This window comes from Nycticebus coucang, chromosome 10, assembly GCF_027406575.1.
Source record: "Nycticebus coucang isolate mNycCou1 chromosome 10, mNycCou1.pri, whole genome shotgun sequence".
NCBI lineage: Eukaryota > Metazoa > Chordata > Mammalia > Primates > Lorisidae > Nycticebus > Nycticebus coucang.
The window spans coordinates 56,675,413-56,694,708 of record NC_069789.1 but is presented as its reverse complement, the minus strand read 5'-3'; the positions used below and the strand labels follow the sequence as shown (position 1 = coordinate 56,694,708).

At 47.2% G+C, this 19,296-nt stretch overlaps 1 protein-coding gene across 1 annotated transcript in view; it reads left to right on the top strand.

The window, feature by feature from the left end:
- MFSD4A (major facilitator superfamily domain containing 4A) overlaps nt 1-17,349 on the top strand; it is a 33,962-nt gene extending 16,613 nt beyond the window's left edge. The window contains exons 6-10 of the mRNA XM_053607529.1: nt 581-754; nt 7,255-7,402; nt 13,121-13,191; nt 14,366-14,486; nt 16,263-17,349. Coding sequence (XP_053463504.1) covers nt 581-754; nt 7,255-7,402; nt 13,121-13,191; nt 14,366-14,486; nt 16,263-16,318 — 570 coding nt within the window. The 3' untranslated portion in view covers nt 16,319-17,349. The remainder of the gene's footprint in view (nt 1-580; nt 755-7,254; nt 7,403-13,120; nt 13,192-14,365; nt 14,487-16,262) is intronic.
- The last annotated feature ends 1,947 nt before the right edge of the window (nt 17,350-19,296 follow it).

The following is a 19,296-nucleotide window of genomic DNA, read 5'->3' as shown; positions in this document are numbered from 1 at the left end:
GTCTTGAGAGCCAAATTAACTGATTGCCATGTGAGGGACTCTCCAGAGAGAGCCCCACCCCCCAAATTTAAATGACCTGGAGGCAAGTACTCGCGACAGTACTGGTTGACTTCCAGCAGTCACTGTGACCTTAGGCAAGTCACTTCTCCGTGCTCTCTCATCTGTGAAACAAGATGCTTGTACACACATTTTTTTTTCTTTTTACCTGCAGCAACTTTCCTTCAACAAGAATTTTTTTGTAGAAACCTCGTAAATAAGGCCTAGTGACACTCTGCTGTGGTTGAAGCTGGGAGCAGCGCCTGTTTGCCCAGGCCCCGAGGGGACCCTCTGTGGAGATCCAGAGACACATTGCTGTAATGCCAGGTCTCCATAGGTGTGGTCTGTAGGCTGTGGCACCCCAGGACCTGTTCCTAGCTGAGGTCTGAGCTTGCTGGATGGCTGTGGCTCCAAGCCCACCCTTGGCGGGCCTCTGGGATGGGGAAGGTCCTCTTCTAGCCACATCTGCCCAGTTGGGACTTCCTTTGTGAGGGTCATTTTCTGGTGGGGTTGCTGTGCTCAACAGGGCCTGGTCTCTCCACAGGGGGCATATTCTGCCTTTGTGTACAGCTATGCTGTGGAGAAGCCCCTGTCTGTTGGACACAAGGAGGCAGGTTACCTGCCCAGCCTCTTTTGGGGTTTCATCACCCTGGGCCGGCTGGTCTCCATTCCCATCTCCTCCAGAGTGAAGCCAGCCACCATGGTTCTCATCAACGTGGTAAGTGGCTCAGGGCCTCCGTTTCCTTCTTAGAGAGCCAGAAGAGCCGTCTACTCCTGGCCCTGCCACTGTGCTGAGACCTGTGCCCAGGACTGGACTCTGCCAGCAAGTGGACATGTAGAAGTGGAGGGAGGAGAGGGGGAGGAGGATATAAAGAAGGGAGGCGGAGCCTGCTTTGGTGACCGTGCAAAAGTTCCTCCACCTCTCTGGTCCTTTGATTTTATGCTCTTAAAACTATAAAAGGAAAGGGCCGTAGGAAGTGTGTGGTGCAGATTCCAGCTGACAGCCTGCCAGGAGTATGAGGGGAGCTGGGGTTGGCCTTGGCCCTCCCATGTTTACCTTGGTGCCCAGCTGGTCAGAGCCCTCTGGCCAGTGGAGGCCAAGGATGCCCCAGCCTTCAGAATCACTACCTCTGGGCTAGGGCCTGGGGACTTGCATTTTTTGTCTCTCCTGGGTGATTCTAGTAGCCAGACCGGCATGTAGGATGAACCTTTAAAGAACTGGTCTGCCTGGGAGGCAGGAGGTCTAGGCCCTTGCAATGGGTTGAGACTCTTGCCCTGGTGTGCTTCTGTGTCACCATCTATAACAAAGGGGTCCAGATTACAGACTATCTAGTCTTGAAGCTAGGCTTGAATCACCTCTGTGACAACCCTTCCAAGGGGCCCACAGAGTCTGCTTAAATTCCTCCAGTGACAAGGATTCACCACCTTTCCAAGCATCTCAGTACACTGTAAGAAAGTACTTCCTTGGTTGAGTTTCTAGCAGAGAAACTGCTTGGGTTTGGACATATGCTGGGGCAAATCCCAGGGAGAAAGGCCCTTAGATTTGACCTCCTGCTGATTGAAGACTTTTAAGAAAGAACTTTCAGTTCAACATAGATGAGAGGATTTGGTGGGTGGAAACCAAACTCAAGAGCCTGAGGAAGATTTCTCTGCAAATACTTCTGAGTTGAAGGGAGCTATGTTTGATGGGACTCCGGGTGGCAGGAGCCTATCTGTGGGCAGAGGGTAGAGGGAGGATGGCTGTGAGGACGAGGAGTCCGTGTAAGTACCATTGTGGGACAGTAACTGAGCAAGGAGGGCCCTGCTGGGGCAGCGGAGGGGCAGAGGAGGGATGAAGAAAGTGCTGAGCTCAAGAGGGAAGAAGGCTCCATCCGTGGAGCAGGGGTAGAGGGATGCAGGGAGGTGGAAGGTTCTGGAAGTCTGAGAAATAAGAAGAGGAAGGGCACAGGCACAAGTGGTGGCCAGCCTGGCATCTTCTTCTAGACAGGACACAGGGAAGTTGCTCAGAGGAGATGGGTGGACTCTGGTTTGGGAGAATAAGGAAGATGCGAAGCATCTGCCTGTGTTAAGCACTGTCCATAAACACCTCCATTGATTTGATTTTTGTTTTTTTTTTTTTTTTTTGGAGACAGAGTCTTACTATGTCGCCCTCGGTGGAGTGCCATGGCATCACAGCTCACAGCAATCTCCAACTCTTGGGCTTAAGTGATTCTCTTGCCTCAGCCTTCCAAGTAGCTAGGACTACAGGTGCCTGCCACAACACCTGGCTGTTTTTTTGTTTCATTTGTCATTGTTGTTAAGCAGGCCCAGGCCAGGCTCGAACCCACTAGCCTCCGAGTATGTGGCTGGCACCCTAACTGAGCTACGGGCACCAAGCCCGATTTGATTTTTTAAAAAGAAAATCAGATTCCTGGGCCCAACCCAGACTGAGTGAATCAGAACATCCTGGGGGAGCCATCTCTATGTTTAACCAGCACCTCCAGGGAGTCATACTATCAAACAAGTTTAGGAAAATGCTGTCCTAGAGCAAGAGACTCCCAAATACATGAAACTCAGCAGAGGTGCTTTTAAAAAATACAAGTTCCTGGGCCTCTACCTCAGAGGTTCTGATGCAGGAGGTGTGAAGGGGGCCTGGCCCTGAATCCTTTGGGAATCTTTCCAAGTACTCTTGCTAGGCACTCTGAGCAAGCCTCCATGTGCAGGTAACTGTCATATTCACCTGACTACTTCCAAGGAGCCCTCTCATGCTTAAGGTATTGGTCACCCTGTGCTCAGCATTCTCCTGAGCTCAACTACCACTTCCTGGCTCCATGTACATAACCCTGCTGGGGATAGCCAGGCTGCAGAGTTCTATGAGGCAAGGGGTCCTGCCTTCTGGGAGTTAGGTTGGCTGGGGCAGCTTGAGGGTGTGTCCTGCACAGAGGGTGGGTGAGTGGGCCGGGGCAGCAGGGAAGCAGGCTGAGAGCCCAGCTGAATCACAGGCTGATGCAGGGGCTATGCTGCGTAGGAGGAGAGTTGGCAGGCAGAGTGATAGTTCACCCTAGGCATATTCAGTTTTCTGCTAACAACGCTAAAATAAGGCAGTTGAGTATCTTTCACACTTCCTCAGATCTAGAGATTTTCAGGGTAACTGTCTCTAGGTACATGTGGATGTACATGTGGGATGTACATCCCCCTTGGATGTGGGGTAGCCAGCTGGTGAGAGGGAGTGGGGACAGAGGAGAGCAAGCCCTGGCATCTGCCCTAGGCTTGAAAGCGGAGCACTGAATATCAAGAAGGCGCCAGTCCCATGAAGGCAGAAGGGGAGCAAGTCCTGGCAGAGGGTGCTGCTAGCTCAGAAGCCCCCAAAGAGGAGGGTGAGGGGAGCATGGTGGGAGGGTAAGAGGGGTAGCAGAAAGGGACGAGGCTGGGCATGCAGAGGGCTACATCCTACAGTGTTTGTAGGCCTGGTTTTAGATTTTATTCTGAGTGGGCAGGAAGCTGATGGAAGGTTTTAAGCAGAGAATGAATTTGATCTTCAGTCCATTTTAAAAGTGCATTCCAATAGTTCTGCGGAAGAACAGACTGTAGGGCCAGGAGTAAAGCAGGGAGGCTACCGAGATGTCTGCTATCATAGTCCCAAAATGAGAGGGAGGCACCTTGTGTGGGGTGGTCAGCATGGATCTAGAGAGATACAAACATTTTAAAATGGACTGGGTACGGTGGCTCACGCCCATAATCCTAGCACATGGGGAGGCCAAGGCAGCAGGACTGATGAAGCTGAGGAGTTTGAGACCAGCCTGAACAAGAGAGAGACCCCGTTTCTACTAAAAAAGTAGCTGGGCATCGGGGTACACACTTATAGGCCCAGCTCACTTGAGCCTAGCAGTTTGAGGTCACAGTAACCTATCATAATATGACACTGCACTCTTGCTGGTAAGACAGAATGAGACTCTATCTCAAAAAAAAAAAAAAAAAAAATATATATATATATGTATATATATAAAATGTCCTTTGAGGTGGTGTAGACAGCACTTGCTACTGACCCAAGCACAGGAGGGAGGAAGCAAAGATGACTTTATTTTATTTATTTATTTAGTTTTTTTTTTTTTTTTTTGAGCCAGAGTCTCACTATGTTGCCCTCAGTAGAGTGCTCTGGCGTCACAGCTCACAGCAACCTCCAACTCTTGGGCTTAAACGATTCTCTTGCCTCAGCCTCCCAAGTAGCTGGGATTACAGGTGCCTGCCACAATGCCTGGCTATTTTTTTTTTTTTTTCGGTTGTGGTTGTCATTGTTGTTTGGCAGGCCGAGGCTGGATTCAAACCCACCAGCTCCAGTGTATGTGGCTGGTGCCCTAGCTGCTGAGCTACAGGTGCCAAGCCAATTAGTTAGTTTTTAGACAGAGCCTCACTTTGTTGCCCAGGCTAGAGTGCATGATAGGGCATACCTGTAGTCCCAGTTACTCAGGAGGCTGAGGTGGAATGATTGCTTGAGCCCAGAAGTTCAAGGCTGCAGTGAGCTACAATGATTACACTGTACTCTAGCCCAGCTAACAGAGTGAGACCCTGTATCAAAAAAAAGGCTCGGTGCCTGTAACTCAGCAGCTAGGGTGCCAGCCACATACATCAGAGCTGGTGGGTTCAAATCAAGCCCAGACCAGCTAAACAACAATGACAACTACAACCAAAAAATAGCCAGGCATTGTGGCAGGCATCTGTAGTCCCTGCTACTTGGGAGGCTGAGGCAAGAGAATCTCTTAAGTCCAAGAGTTGAAGGTTGCTGTGAGCTGTGACACCACAGCACTCTACTGAGGGTGACATAGTGAGACTCTGTCTCAAAAAAAAGCCAAAACATAGAATCCTGGGCCACTCCAGCATTGAGAAAATGAACAGAGGAGGAAGAAAGAAAAACAAATGGAGCCGTGGGATCATCTTCTGCACCAAAGACAGACGTTACCTTTAGAACCATACGTATGTTAACTGCTTTCCTATTTTTACTACATGAAAGGAGTCTTCGGTCTTTCTTTCCTTGAGCCACTGTTTTGTGGCTGGTCCCTCTCCAGGGCAGGAAGTCTATCTCGGAAAGGACTCTGAGTCTGACCTTCCACCTCGGAGGTCTTGTGGCAGAGACTGAGGGTCTGGCAGAGACCCTCTGAAAGTCCCTTCCTTTCTGCATGCCCATTTCCTCAGGTACAAGCAGAGTATGTGGGGATTGGATGAGATACGATTCCTTGCATGCCTTCTACCTCTGTATGATTATTTTTTCTAGAAACAGATGTCCCCATCTAGGTGACATTTTGCCTCAAAGCTATAGGCTTCTATAGAAGATTTTTATCTCTGGAGAGAAAAGAAAAAGCCCACACATGAACCCTAGGACTAATATTTGCCTAAAGCTTTACATTTTACAGAGCCCCTTCATTTATATTACTTTACTACCACTCTTTAGTATAACTGTTAAAACTATCCCCATTTAGAGGATTAGACAGCTAAGAATCAGAGAGATCAACTACTTCAAGTTTCCATAGTTGGTAAAAAACAAAAACAAAAACAAAACATAGTAGGGACTGGGTATGGTGACTCACACCTGTTATCTTAGCCCTCTGGGAGGCTGAAGCAGGTGGATTCCCTGAGTTGAGGAGCTCAAGACCAGCCGGAGCAAGAGTGAGACATGTTTCTACCAAAAATAGAAAAACTGGGCTCGGCGCCTGTAGCTCAATCGGCTAAGGTGCCACATACACCAGAGGTGGCAGGTTTGAATCCAGCCCCGGCCTGCTAAACAACAATTAACAACTACAACCAAAAAATAGCTGGGCTTTGTGGCAGGTGCTTATAGTCCCAGCTGCTTGGGAGGCTGAGGCAAGAGAATCGCTTAAGCTGAGGAGTTGGAGGTTGCTGTGAGCTGTGATGCTATGGCACTCTACCCAGGGTGACAGCTTGAGGCTCTATCTCAAACAAACAAACAACAACAACAACAAAAAAAAAAATAGAAAAACTGGTCGTGCCCATAGCTAAGCGGGTAGGGTGCTGGCCACATACATCAAGGCTAGAGGGTTTGAACCTGGCCCAAGCCAGCTAAAACAAAGATGACAACTGCAACAACAACAACAACAACAAAAATAGCCGGGGTATGTGGTGGGCGCCTGTAGTCCCAGCTACTTGGGAGGCTGAAGCAAGAGAATTGCTTAAGCCCAAGAATTTGAGGTTGCTGTGAGCGGTGACGCTACGGCACTCTATCTATGGTGACAGCTTGAGGCTCTGTCTCAAAAAAAAAATAAATAAATAAAAATTAGAAAAACTAGCTGGGTGTTGCAGCGGGTGCCTGTAGTCCCAGCTACTAGGAAGGCTGAGTGAGGCAAGAGGATCACTTTAGCCCAAGAGATTGAGGTTGCTGTGAGCTATGTTGCCACCGCACTCTACCAGGGCAACTTACTGCAAATCTTGTGCTGGCTGGGTTTATTCCCAGATGCATTTTGCCTAAAAATTATCTGTATTCAATATTGACATAAGCACATGTCTAAATAACTTAGGGTTATAGTAATTAAAATATGTTTATGTGACACAGATCCTTACCGAACTAGAAAGATTTCAGGGCCTGTCAGCCCACCACAGAGCTCTCCAACCCAGGCTAGAATCTGCCCACAGGAATGTGCACAATTCTAGGGGAAGCCAAGCTGGTTGCCTCAGCCACTGACCCTCTCCCGGGGAGGCTGGCTTAGATTCCCAAGAGAGTGGGGACCCTGTAGCCACCATCCCTGTTCTGCAATATAATAGCCTTCTCTGTGTACTCTTAGCCCCCACGAACTCTCAGCTGTTAGGGGAAGAGAAGCAGCTCCTCTTTAGAGTAGGAGAGGGCTCTCATACCTCCAACCCCACCCCACCCCAGGGCCTGCAGGGCAGAGAGAGATGATATTAGCTTAGATGACTTTCTTGTAGTTACAGATAAGATCTGGAGACCAGGCAGCATTCACTCACCAAAGGCTTATTAAGCATGTGTGGGTATGGTGGGTCATCTGTGAAGGTGTGTAGATGGTCTCTCCTTTCTGCTCTTCCTCTGTGGATACCAGAACGTTGCTAGGAATGTTGCAGTTCCCACCTCGTCCACATGACGGTGCGCTGGTTACATAGCACTGCTCCTGGGACTGAAGCCAAAACTAAAGTCAGGAGACTTCTGGTTTTTCCTCTTGCGATGGATGTCTGGTTTTTCCCAAATTCTGACTGCCCCCACGTCTGCTGTGACAGGTCGGCGTGGTGATGACATTCCTGGTGCTGCTTATTTTCTCCTACAATGTCGTCTTCCTGTTCGTGGGGACAGCAAGTCTGGGCCTGTTCCTCAGTAGCACCTTCCCCAGCATGCTGGCCTACACTGAGGACACACTCCAGTACCGAGGTGAGTGTCCCGGGGCAGGGAGGAAAGAGGCATGCTCTCTGCGGTGGGGCGCCACTTCCCACCACTGGGCCCCATCTTTCTGTGCTATTCTAGGCTAGCACCACCTCCCAGTGAGATCACTACCCTACCTCCTCATAGAAATGAATGCTCCCTCCTGACTTGGGTGGGAAGGGAGTCACAGGCAGGGGTGGTTCTCACCCACTGGGTTCCTTCCATTCTGATACGATTTCAGCCCACAGAGAGGCAGTTAAGCTTCTTTTCTATGTGTATTTTCCCCATAGCAGTGTCTGCTGACCTGCAACTGACATTTTGTGTAACACGCACGTGCTGGAAATGCCAAATTCAAAGAAAGGTGAAGCTGTATGGGAAAACCTGTAACAAAGGAGAGGCATTTTATAATTTCGTTATCAGTAATAGTCTCTCCCTGCCCTGTTGTGGATGTTGTCAAAGCATAGAGGTCTGTTTGACGTTGTAATACAGCTTCTTTGGTGTCAGAAACCTCTAATTCTCTTGACTAATCTCCTTCCTCTTTCCCTGCTCCCCCAAGTGCACATAGCAGGAAAAAAAAAATTTAAATGAGTTAATTAAAAATAATTATGTTTTGAACATTTAATGTGACCCTTGGGAGTAACTAGAGACCCCCTAGAGGCTGGGAAACCAACATGAAATGAGCAATTTCTTTTTTTTAAGTTTCTGGCCGGGGCTCTGTTTGAACCCACCACCTCCGGCATATGGGGCTGGTGCCCTACCCCTTTGAGCCACAGGTACCACCCAGAAATGAGCAATTTCTTTAGAGAGGAGTGGGGGAAATGCTGTACAGGTAGAGTCAGAGAAATTGGAGCTGCGCCCTGCTCAGTTATTCACAGCCATGGGGGATGTGGGCAGTCTGGATCGTTGAAATTAAAGGATGGGACCCAAATAATTTTACAACATGGCGTCATCAGTTGTAAAGAATAAAATATTTTCTATGATAAATCTACACATTTTTTGTTTGTTTTCAAAATGGAAAATCTTTTTGTTATAAAAGTAGTATATGCTCCCTGAAAAATCCTCAAACAATAGAAGATATTTTAGAACAGTAAGTGAAAGTAGCCAAAAATAACCCTCTTAACAGTTTGTTTCCTCCCAGATCCCTTCTGAGCATATGAGATCATACCATAAGCTGTTTAAATGTTTATAATTTAGAAGAAAAACAATTCATGTGATAGAATGAGACAGCCAGGCTGGGCACAGTGGCTCATGCTTGTAGTCCCAGCACCCTGGGAGGCCCAGGCAGGTTAGTTTGAGGTCAGGAATTTGAGACCAGCCTGAGCAAGAGGGAGACCCCTGTCTCTACCAAAAATAAAAACATTAGCCAGGAATGGAGGGTGGTGTGCCTGTAGTCCCAGCTACTTGGGAGGCTGAGGCAGGAGGATTGCTGGCACCCAGGAGTTTGAGGTTGCTGTGAGCAGAGGGAGACCAAAAAACAAAAACAATAACAAAAAGAATGAACCAACTAATCAAATAGGTTTGAGCTGCTTTGGCTTCTGACTCCTCTGAGTTGGGAGTACTACCCATGGCCCAAATCAGGGTAGGCCTGGTATAAGTCCAGTTGAATCACGACTGGCCCTGATAAAAACTTGAAGGCAGAAGTCACATCATCCATTCACTCATCATCCAGCCCATCATTCTGCTACTTGGGACACTGTGCTGGGACTCACGGGACACACCCAAGGAAACACAACCTCTCCCCATCAAGCTCATCCTAGACACAGCAACAACTATTCAACCGGCTCCCAGGGGTGAGGGCTCAAGCATGCTCTGACTCCTTCTTTCCTCAGACATCAAAATGTCTAAGACTCAAGGGAATAAATGAGGTAGTGAAATAATGTTGCTATCGCATGTCACACAGTGTATCCCACAGAGTTTTTAAGTGCTCAACAAATTAATTAGAGTTTAATAATGGTAGGTTAGGCTGGGCACAGTGGCTCACACCTATAAATCCTAGCACTCTGGGAGGCCGAGGAGGGTGGATTGCCCTGAGGTTTGAGACCAGCCTGAGCAAGAGTGAGACCCTGTCTCTAAAAATAACTGTGCCTTGTGCTAGGCACTTGTAGTCCCAGCTACTTAGGAGGCTGAGACAAGAGAATCACTTGAGCCCAAGAGTTTGAGGTTGCTGTGAGCTATGACACCACGGCACTCTACCAAGGGTGACAAAGTGAGACTCTGTCTCAAGAAAAAAAAAAAAATGGAAAAAAAAATGGCAGTTTGAACCCACCAGCCTGGTGTATGTGGCCAGCGCCCTAAGTTCTATTGATTAATTCTGCCTACGAAGAGTCACTCAAATCCATCCTCTTCTTTTCATTTCGCCTTGTCCCTGCCTAAGTTTAGGCCTTTATCTTTCCTGAAAAGCTGGGTAAACGGTGCCCAGCTTTTCCAAGTCTAATCACTTCCATCCCTGAAGATAGATCTGGGCTGGTCTCCCTGCCTCCACTCTGCCCTGCAGCGAAATGCTGAGATCACCTGGAGCACTGGTAACAGAACTCAGGGACTAGGTGTCACCTCCCAGTCTGATGCAGTTGGTCCAGAGCTGCTAGGTGATTCGGACTAGCCACTCCCCATGCTGCTGCTGGGGGCATCCTCAGACCTTCCTAGGGAGTGCCTTTCTCCTCAGTTTATGTTCTCCCTGCTACCCCGCCAAGCCTGAATTCTAGCCATGAATTACTTGCTGTTCTCTGATGGCACAAAAACTGTCCCAGGCCAGGCCCCGGGGGCTTACACCTGTAATCTTAGCATTCTGGGACGCTGAGGTGGGCGGATTGCCTGAGCTGGAGAGTTCAAGACCTAAGCTAGAGTGAGACCCCTTCTCTAAAAATAGCCAGGGGTTGTGGCAAGTGCCATAGTCCCAGCTACTCAGGAGGCTGAGGCAAGAGGATCACTTGAGCTCAAGAGTTTGAGGTTGCTGTGAGCTATGATGCCCTAGCACTCTACTGAGGGCAACAGAGGGAGACTGTCTCAAACAAACAAACGAACAAAACCCCAAACTGTCCCTACTTTGGCACCTGAGCATCGTCTGCCTGAAATGCCCTCTCTACCGTGTCTCACACCTTTAGCTGCCTGCTTGTCACTCCAGACCCAACTCAAGTCCCACCCCACCCACCAGGAGACCTCTCTGGTTCCCACTGGAAAGGTGTGCCCCTCACCCTGCACCTGTCTCTCACGCTTCACCCATCTAAAGGCCTCTGTACCTGCATTATCCACTCCCTCTCCTAGACAACACACTCCCAGCAAGGAGAAGGGAGAGAACAGGGACGTCATCAGCACACCTGGGTGCCAGGCGGGTGGATTGCCCTGAGCTCACAGGTTTTACTGGGTTTGTGACCTTGACAATTCCATTTCCTTCCCTTCTCTGAGCCTCAGTTTTGTTATCTGCAAAAGGAGGATGGAAAACCCTACTTTTTAGGATCGTTTTGTGCTTTAGAGAAAATGTAGGGCTCCTGATGTAGCCTCAAAGCTGGCTTACAGGTGCTCACTCACCTGAGTATCCTCAGTGTTGATTGCAGTACCCAGGGCACAGAAGACCCTCCTGAGTGGAACAAATGGTTGGGTGCCACTAGAACTCAGAGATGGGAGTAGCCAGTGTTGAATTTAGAGATAGGTTCATGGAGGAGTCGAGGTGTGAGCTGGCCCAGGATCTGGAAAGGCATTCCTGGGAGGGGTGGGGCCGTGAACAGAGCACAAGCACAGAGACAGGTCTGAACACAAGTGAGACTAACAGAGCTTGAAGGAACAGGAAGCCCAGAGTGATGATCATTGTACTCAAAAATCAGGGTCTACCATGTGTTAGCCACTGGGCTACAAGCTGGTAGATGCTATTGAGCTAAAGGACAAGGCATGGCTGTCCTCCCTGGACCTCGGCCTAATAGGGAAGGCTAGCCAGTCAGCAGACAGTGGGGTGAGAGAGCAGGTGCAGGGGCTGTCAGAGCAAGAGGAGCAACTCAGACAGGCACAGGGACAGGGAAGGAGACTGCTATGGGAATCTAAACTAGGACCTACAAGATGAATGGGAATTTTCCAGAAAAGAAGAGGAAGAGGGATGTTCAGGAGTGAGGGAAGGCATATGTCAGAGCTGGAGATGAGGATGAGTATGCAGGTCAGGAAATCAAGACAGTTTATTCTGGCTGGTGGGCTGGCTGTGAGCAGGTAGCATGGGAGATGAGCCTGAGTTATGACAGAGACAGATTCTCAAGGGCCCTGCAGACCGCATGAAGGCACTTGGACCTTATCCTGAAGGTGGTGTCAAAGGGCTTAAGCAGAGAGCCAGTCTGGTCTTGAGTGTTACTGCCTGCCAGCACTGTGCAGGCACTGGGCATTTGCTGCATGAGTTAGCCACACAGCAATCCTGTGGAGAGGTGTCATGATGCCCATTTTACAGAGAGGGAAAAGTTAGAGAAGTTAGAGAACTTCTAAGGTCATGTGGCTAGTAGGTGACATAGCTGGGCTTGGAACCCAAGTCTGATTCTGAAGCTTAGGCTCTGAAGGTCTGCGCCACATGGCCACTCATCAGGAGCAGGTGGCAAGTCACTGGTCTGTCTGCAGCAAAGAGCTGGCCTGAGAACATCAGGAAATCTTTCTGGAAAGATAGGTGGTGGTCAGATTGGGTAGAGCCCCGAATGTGAGGCTTATCAGTGTAGAATTTACCCTGAAATAGTTGTGACCAATTGAAGGTTTCAGACCAAGGAAGAAAAATAAGGGAGAGGTGGCTCATGCCTGTAATCCTAACACTCTTGAAGACTAAGGTCGGTGGATCATCTGAGCTCAGGAGTTTGAGACCAGCCTAAGCAAAAGCGAGACCCCCATCTCTACTAAAAATAGAAAAATTAGCTGGGTGTGGTGCCCACACCTATAGTCCCAGCTACTCAGGAAGCTGAGGCAAGTGGATTGTTTGAGCCCAAGAATCTGAGGTTGCTGTAAGTTATGACACCAGGACACTCTAGCCAGAGTGACAGAGTGAGACTTTGTCTAAAGAAAAGAAAATATAGTCTAGGGCGGCGCCTGTGGCTCAGTCGGTAAGGTGCCGGCCCCATATACCGAGGGTGGCGGGTTCAAGCCTGGCCCCGGCCAAACTGCAACCAAAAAAATAACCGGGCGTTGTGGCGGGCACCTGTAGTCCCAGCTACTCGGGAGGCTGAGGCAAGAGAATCGCTTAAGCCCAGGAATTGGAGGTTGCTGTGAGCTGTGTGAGGCCATGGCACTCTACCGAGGGCCATAAAGTGAGACTCTGTCTCTACAAAAAAAAAAAAAAGACAAGAAAATACAGTCTAATATCCAAGAAATTTTAGTAATCTAGAGTAGTCCTCTTTGCCATACCATTTTCCAAAGGTTTTCCAGAAAAAACCTGGATTATGACAGCTGACTTGCGTCCTCTGTTTTGTTTTGAGACAGTCGCACTATGTCACCTTCAGTAGAGTGCTATGATGTCACAGCTCGCAGAAATCTCAAACTATTAGACTCAAGTGATTCTTTTGCCTCAGGCTCCCAAGTAGCTGGGACTACAGGCACATGCCACAACGCCCGGCTATGTTGTTGTCATTGTTGTTTTAGCAGGCTCGGGCCAGGTTCGAACCTGCCAGCCCTGGTGTATGTGGCCAAGCCCTAACCAAGGAGCTATAGGTGCCAAGCCTGTCCTCAGTCTTTTTAACTTTCTTTTACCAAACCAATCCCTTCTCTTTTTGTTAGGCTGTGCGACCACAGTGCTGGTGACAGGAGCAGGAATTGGCGAGATGGTCCTGCAGATGCTGGTTGGTTCGGTATGTGGGGATCTCTAAGGGAGGGTGGATAGAGCAGGCAAGAAGACCCAGCCAGCTACCTTCTGCACCCCAACTGTCTCTTTCCTGAGTCTTCTGTAGAGCAAGCAGGGCCCTTGGGCTGATGTTACCTGTTTCCGTTTTCAAGCCAGCCATGAAAGCTGAGCCTCCAAATGTGGGATCTGGAGACGTGAACGGATGCGTGGAAAAGTCCAAAGCAAACACAAGCCACATCTGGGAGCCAGGCCAGAGGGGGCCCGTGGGAATGCTGTGTAGCTCTCAGAGCCTGAGATGGGTTAAAGCTGCAAAGTTCTTTTTCCATTCCTTCTCAACTGCCCACTCCCTATCCCACCTCTCCCAGCTGCCCTGCAGGGGGCCCAGCTTCCTGCCCTGACCAAGGGCCGCCTCTCCTAGTTCTCTTTGAACATACTCACGTTTCATTTGTCCACCAGAGGAAAAATACACTAACATCTACTTTTCATTAAAAACTATAATGTAGATTATTACTCCCCCTTTTACAACAGAGGACACTGAAACTCACATGAAGTTAGCAACTTGTCTAAGGTCACTCCCACTTCTAGTAACTGGTGGAGATGACATCACACCCATGTCTTTCTATCTCCAGAATCTCCCTCCGCATTACAGACGTTCTTCTCTCTTTTACCCTGCTGGATGAGGAGGGAGAGCTCCGTCTTATGACACCCTCCACCCTGAAATGATGTCATGTCTGGGATTAGCTTCAGTGTAACCCAGTGCGAAGAAGCAGAAAGCTGCAGATGAATTGGTACTAATTGCTAAAGCTGAGTGAAGGGTCTGTGGGAGTTCCATATACTACTCTGACATAGGGTTTACATTTTCATAATAAAAGGTTAAAAAAATTATCCCCTGCAAAGTTCTGGTTAGGGTTTAGGAATACCTACTAGGACTTAAGTTTCAATGCTGATATAGAGATTTTTCGGAAGGTTCCAGAACAGAGCTGAGACTATAGGAGGTTACCAGATCCAACTCCTGCCCAATGAGAGCAGGACTTCTACTCCCTCCAGACACATAACCGTGAACCAAGGCCAAGACATTCTTCCTCCCCAGGTTTCTGTCCCTTGGTGTGAAGGCCGCTTCCCACAATCCATCTTCCAATGAAGGTTTAATGGCCCTATCTCTGTGTTTTCCCCTTTGGCAGATATTCCAGGCTCAGGGCAGCTATAGTTTCCTGGTCTGTGGCGTGATCTTTGGCTGCTTGGCTTTTACCTTCTACATCTTGCTCCTGTTTTTCCACAGGATGCACCCTGGACTCCCATCAGGTAAGGAAAGAATCCGTTTCGACACAAGAGGAGGAAAACAGAGCAGGGGGAGGTTGGGGGCGATTCTATGGCGATTAACATGCCAGAAATGCTGTTCTGTTCCAAGCAAAATGCAAGGAAATGTTTATTTTTCTACAGCTTCCTTTGCCCGTCTTCCTGCTTTCCCTATGATTGTCGGTGCTGGGCTTTTAGAGCAGTAGGGAGCCGGGTAGGCTGATTCATGGTTCCTCCATGAGCAGAGGGGGCATGGACTATGACCTTGGCTTCCAGCATCCCACCAAATTATGGAACCATGGGCCAAGAGTCCCTTCCCACCCTGTTTGGGGCACCGAAAGGCAGGGCCTGACTCCTTGGCTGGAACCCCACCCAGCAGCTGAATTGGCTGTCTCTTTGCAGTTCAGGATTTTGATTCTAATCCAAACCTCTTTTTCAAAAAGAAGTCCTTCAAGCCAAGTGTCAAAGAAAGGCTCCTCTACGGCAGAGACATCTCCTAAGAATAGTCTTCCTCCTTGAGACCCCAGGCAGGGGGAGTCCCAAAACTATTTTCATAACCCTGAGCCCTCACCTGCCCTTCTGCCGAGAGCTTCTGAAGTGCCCCAAACAGTGTATTGACTGTGTGCAGAGCCAGATCTTATGAGAAGGTGCCTGGTCAGAGCCCTCACCCTCTCCACAGAAAGCAAAATAATCACAAAAAGACTAAAGCAACAGGCATCCATCATCTTCTCTCACTGGGTGGACACATCCTCTAAACACTCCGTGTAAAGGCCCAGAAGAGCAGGAGGTCCCCAAACAGCATTAACTACAGCCTCATTTCAGAGATGGCCATACTGCTTCTTGTACAGCCTGGCACTCAGTGCAGAGTTTCATTTAAGACCCACATTCACACTCTGGGAGGCCAAGGCAGCTGGATTGCTTGAGCTCAGGAGTTTAAGACCAGCCTGAGCAAGAGCAAGACCCCCATCTCTTAAAAAAAGAAAAAAATAGGGCGGCGCCTGTGGCTCAGTGAGCAGGGCGCCGGCCCCATATACCGAGGGTGGTGGGTTCAAACTCAGCCCCGGCCAAACTGCAACAGAAAAATAGCCGGGCGTTGTGGCGGGAGCCTGTAGTCCCAGCTGCTCGGGAGGCTGAGGCAAGAGAAATCGCGTAAGCCCAAGAGTTAGAGGTTGCTGTGAGCCATGTGACGCCATGGCACTCTACCGGAGGGCGGTACAGTGAGACTCTGTCTCTACAAAAAAAAAGAAAAAAATAGCTGGGCATTGTGGTGGGCTCCTATAGTCTTAGCTTTTTGGGAGGCTGAGGCAAGAGGATCTTTTGAGTCTTAGGATCTTTTGAGTCTAAGAGTTTGAGGTTGCTGTGAGCTATGATGCCATGGCATTTTGCTGAGTGACAAAGGGAGACTTTGTCTCAAAAAAAAGGACAATTTCAATTAGTATTTGTTGAACATCAAATTCTTTATTCATGAATAGGAGACAAAAATAAAAATACATATTCCCTAAGCCAGTGGTTCTCAACCTTCCTAATGCTGCAACCCTTTAATACAGTTAAAAGGGGTCGTAAACCCACAGGTTGAGAACCGCTGCCCTAAGCCTTAGACACTAGTCTTAACTGCCTCCACCAACTTATGGCCAGAACTAGTAGGTCTTTTCTCTTTGTTCTCTAAAGGGCCATTAAATGGCAGAGAAATACAAAGCCTGTGTAAGCTCTCAGAATGAATCATTGCTGCAACTGATCATAGCGGATGAAACATGTGCCTGTGTGGGTTTTATTCTTTTGTAGCTCCTGCCCAAGACAGGCCGCTCGGGATGGAAAGCTCCGAGTGCTACCAGAGGTAAAGCTGGGAGAAGGAGGCAAGCAAAGACTCCCAGCCTCTCAGTCTTTTGAGCACCAATGTCACCAAGCTGGAGATGGCAGTGGAAGCAATCTCTCAATGAGTTTGTTTAAATCTTCTCCACTAATACTTGGCTGGATAGAAAAAATTAAATTAAGTCCTGGCACCTGGGTCCAAATCATTAGAAGTTTACCTGGCTGCTCAAGTTACCCTCCTCTCCCCTGTCCCAGAAATCTGGTAAGAGTTGTCCAGGATACCCAGGTGGGAAGGAAGACAGTCACATGCTTCATTCCACTTGTCACCTCATGCATGGACCACACCCTGGGCTTGAGATCACTCTTAGTTAAAGTTTGAAAAAAATCAGTTGAAATTATAAAGCTTGATGATCATTGCTATATGTAGATGTATTTTAAAATTAAGCAAAACAACCCCATGTTATTCCCCGGCATGCTCAAAGGATTTATGTGCTTGTCACTTATTAATAATCCAAAGTCCTTCAAATTCCTGCTGCATATTTCAATAGTTTATCTATATTATAAACCATCAAAAGGAAAAGTAATATCTTGCCATCTTTGGGACACCAGTGGTATGCTGGGTTAGCTCATACCAGCTTAGAAAATTGTCATTTTGAGCTGGATACAGTGGCTCATCCCCATAATCCCAGCAATTTGGGAGGCCACGTTGGGAAACTTGCTTGAGGTCAGGGGTTCTAGACAAGCCTGGGCAAGATGGTATGACCCCACCACTTAATCAAAAAAATAAAACAAATTAGCTGGGTGTGGTTACATGTGCCTATAGTCCTAGCTCCTCAGGAGGCTGAGGCAGGATTGCTTAAACCCAGAAGATCAAAGCTGCAATGAACTATGGTTATGCTACTGCACTCCAGTCTGGGTGACAGATTTGAGATTCTGTCTTTCAAAATCAATCAATAAAATTTTCATCTTGAGAGCTGCTTGTTAAATGCAGCCGTTATATAAATATATAAAATATATAAATGTATAATTATATACAATATATTAAAATATTCATATTTAACATTTCCTGCCTTTATTATATTGATGCTCCTGAGGTTATTTATGTCTATGGCATCTGTGTGGTGGAATTCATACATAATGGTGTGCATTTGTTCCAGTTCCACTCTCATTGATTAGTAGAAGTATTTTATACTTCTTGGCAAAGCTACAAATCATGTCTTTTTTTTTCTCCCCTGGAGAGCCAGTTGTTAAAACATTTACCAACATACCACTGTTAATAATCAAGGCTAATTTGGCTAGGCATGGTGACTCAGGCCTGTAATCCTAGCACTTTGGGAAGGAGAGGTGGGTGGATTCCTTGATTTCAGGAGTTCAAGACCAGCCGGAGCAAGAGCGAGACTCTGTCTCTAAAAAAACAAAAAATAGCCAGACGTTGTGGCGGGCACCTGTAGTCCCAGCTACTGGAGATAAGCAAGAAGATGGCTTGAGCCCAAGAGTTTGAGATTGCTCTGAGTTATGACGCCTTAGCACTCTACCCAGGGCAACAAAGTGAAACTCTGTCTCAAAAAAAAAAAAAAAAAAAATCAACACTAATTGGTCCAGAAATTACCTGGAGAACGAGATGGATGTTCTGCTTTTTGCTACTGACATCAATTAGCATATAAAAGGTATAAAAACAGCACTAAGAATTTCCAAAAATATCTAATTAAAATTGTACATGTTTTGTAGAGGAAAAACTCTTTATACCATGTCTAGTTCTTTAAGAAAAACCTGGGAGTAGTGAACAAGTTAAGCTGTGCAGTATATTAAAAGTAGTGTCTGTTGAGGAGTTACAGCTCCCATCCAAAGCTAATGAAGTAGGAATACAAAGGGAGAATGCAAACTCACCAGCTTAGACAGGGGTAAGAATACTCAACTCCTGACAGTTGTGAAATGGCCGTTAGAGTGGCTATGTAATGGTTTGCTTGCACTTTATGTATATGCAAAGTAGGTGTATAAATACAAAAATTAAGCAGATCACGGTTCTCAGTAACCGATTCCAAGCACTGTGGTTCCCTTGCTTGACACTAAAAGGTTCTTCCTGGATCTGTAGGCATTGTCAATTTAGCCAGCTGTGATCACCAGCATCATAGCCTAGTGATGAGAATCTGGATGGAGAGAGAAACCTGGTGGAAGCACTCACCTCACCTTTTAGCTGTGTGGCCCTTGGAAGATTCCTGTGGCTCTTCCAACCTCACTTTTTTTCACCTGCAAAGTGGCATTTCTAAAAGTACCTACCCTACCTCAAAAGAATTCTGAAAAAAATTAAGTGAATTTATGTAAAGCACTTACCATATGCCTGACTTAGAAATTGCTTAATATAATAAATGTTAGCAATTTTTATTTTCAAAACCTCCTCAGAAGCAGCTTAGAAACTGTTCACATGTTTGGTACATATTTATTGTCAGTCAAACAGATCCAACTTCTTTTGAAAGCTGGTGGTCTAGGAGTAGTTTTAACTACATTTGTAAATACTTAACAAGTATTAGATGCCAATCAAATTTAAATATGCAATCTAACTTTAGTCAGTGACCTATTGGGCAAAAAGAAAGCAGTTGTATTTTTCTTGTGGTTTTTCAAGAAAACATCCTTTTTATACAGATTCAGAAATAAGAAGCAATGGCTATATCTAAGTTGATCATGATTGTTAACATAAAAATCAAGATTAAACAAATTTAAGAGTACCTTTCCTATAATAAAACATTTTAAACTTAATAAGTGTGTCATGCATCATGAAGGGCAGTTGAAACTCCGAACCAAATGGCCTGATGTTCCCCAGAGAAAGATCTCTCTCATGTTATAGGTTCACATGGTTGATATTTTGGGAGAAATAAAACTCTCATAGATAGGAGGAATGAAAGCCACTGTTTCCTGTTACATATAATCAGAATAAGGTAAAGGCTGATAGGTTCTTATACTACATTTCAAAATCAGTTATAGAAGGCTCGGCGTGGCAGCTCATGCCTAT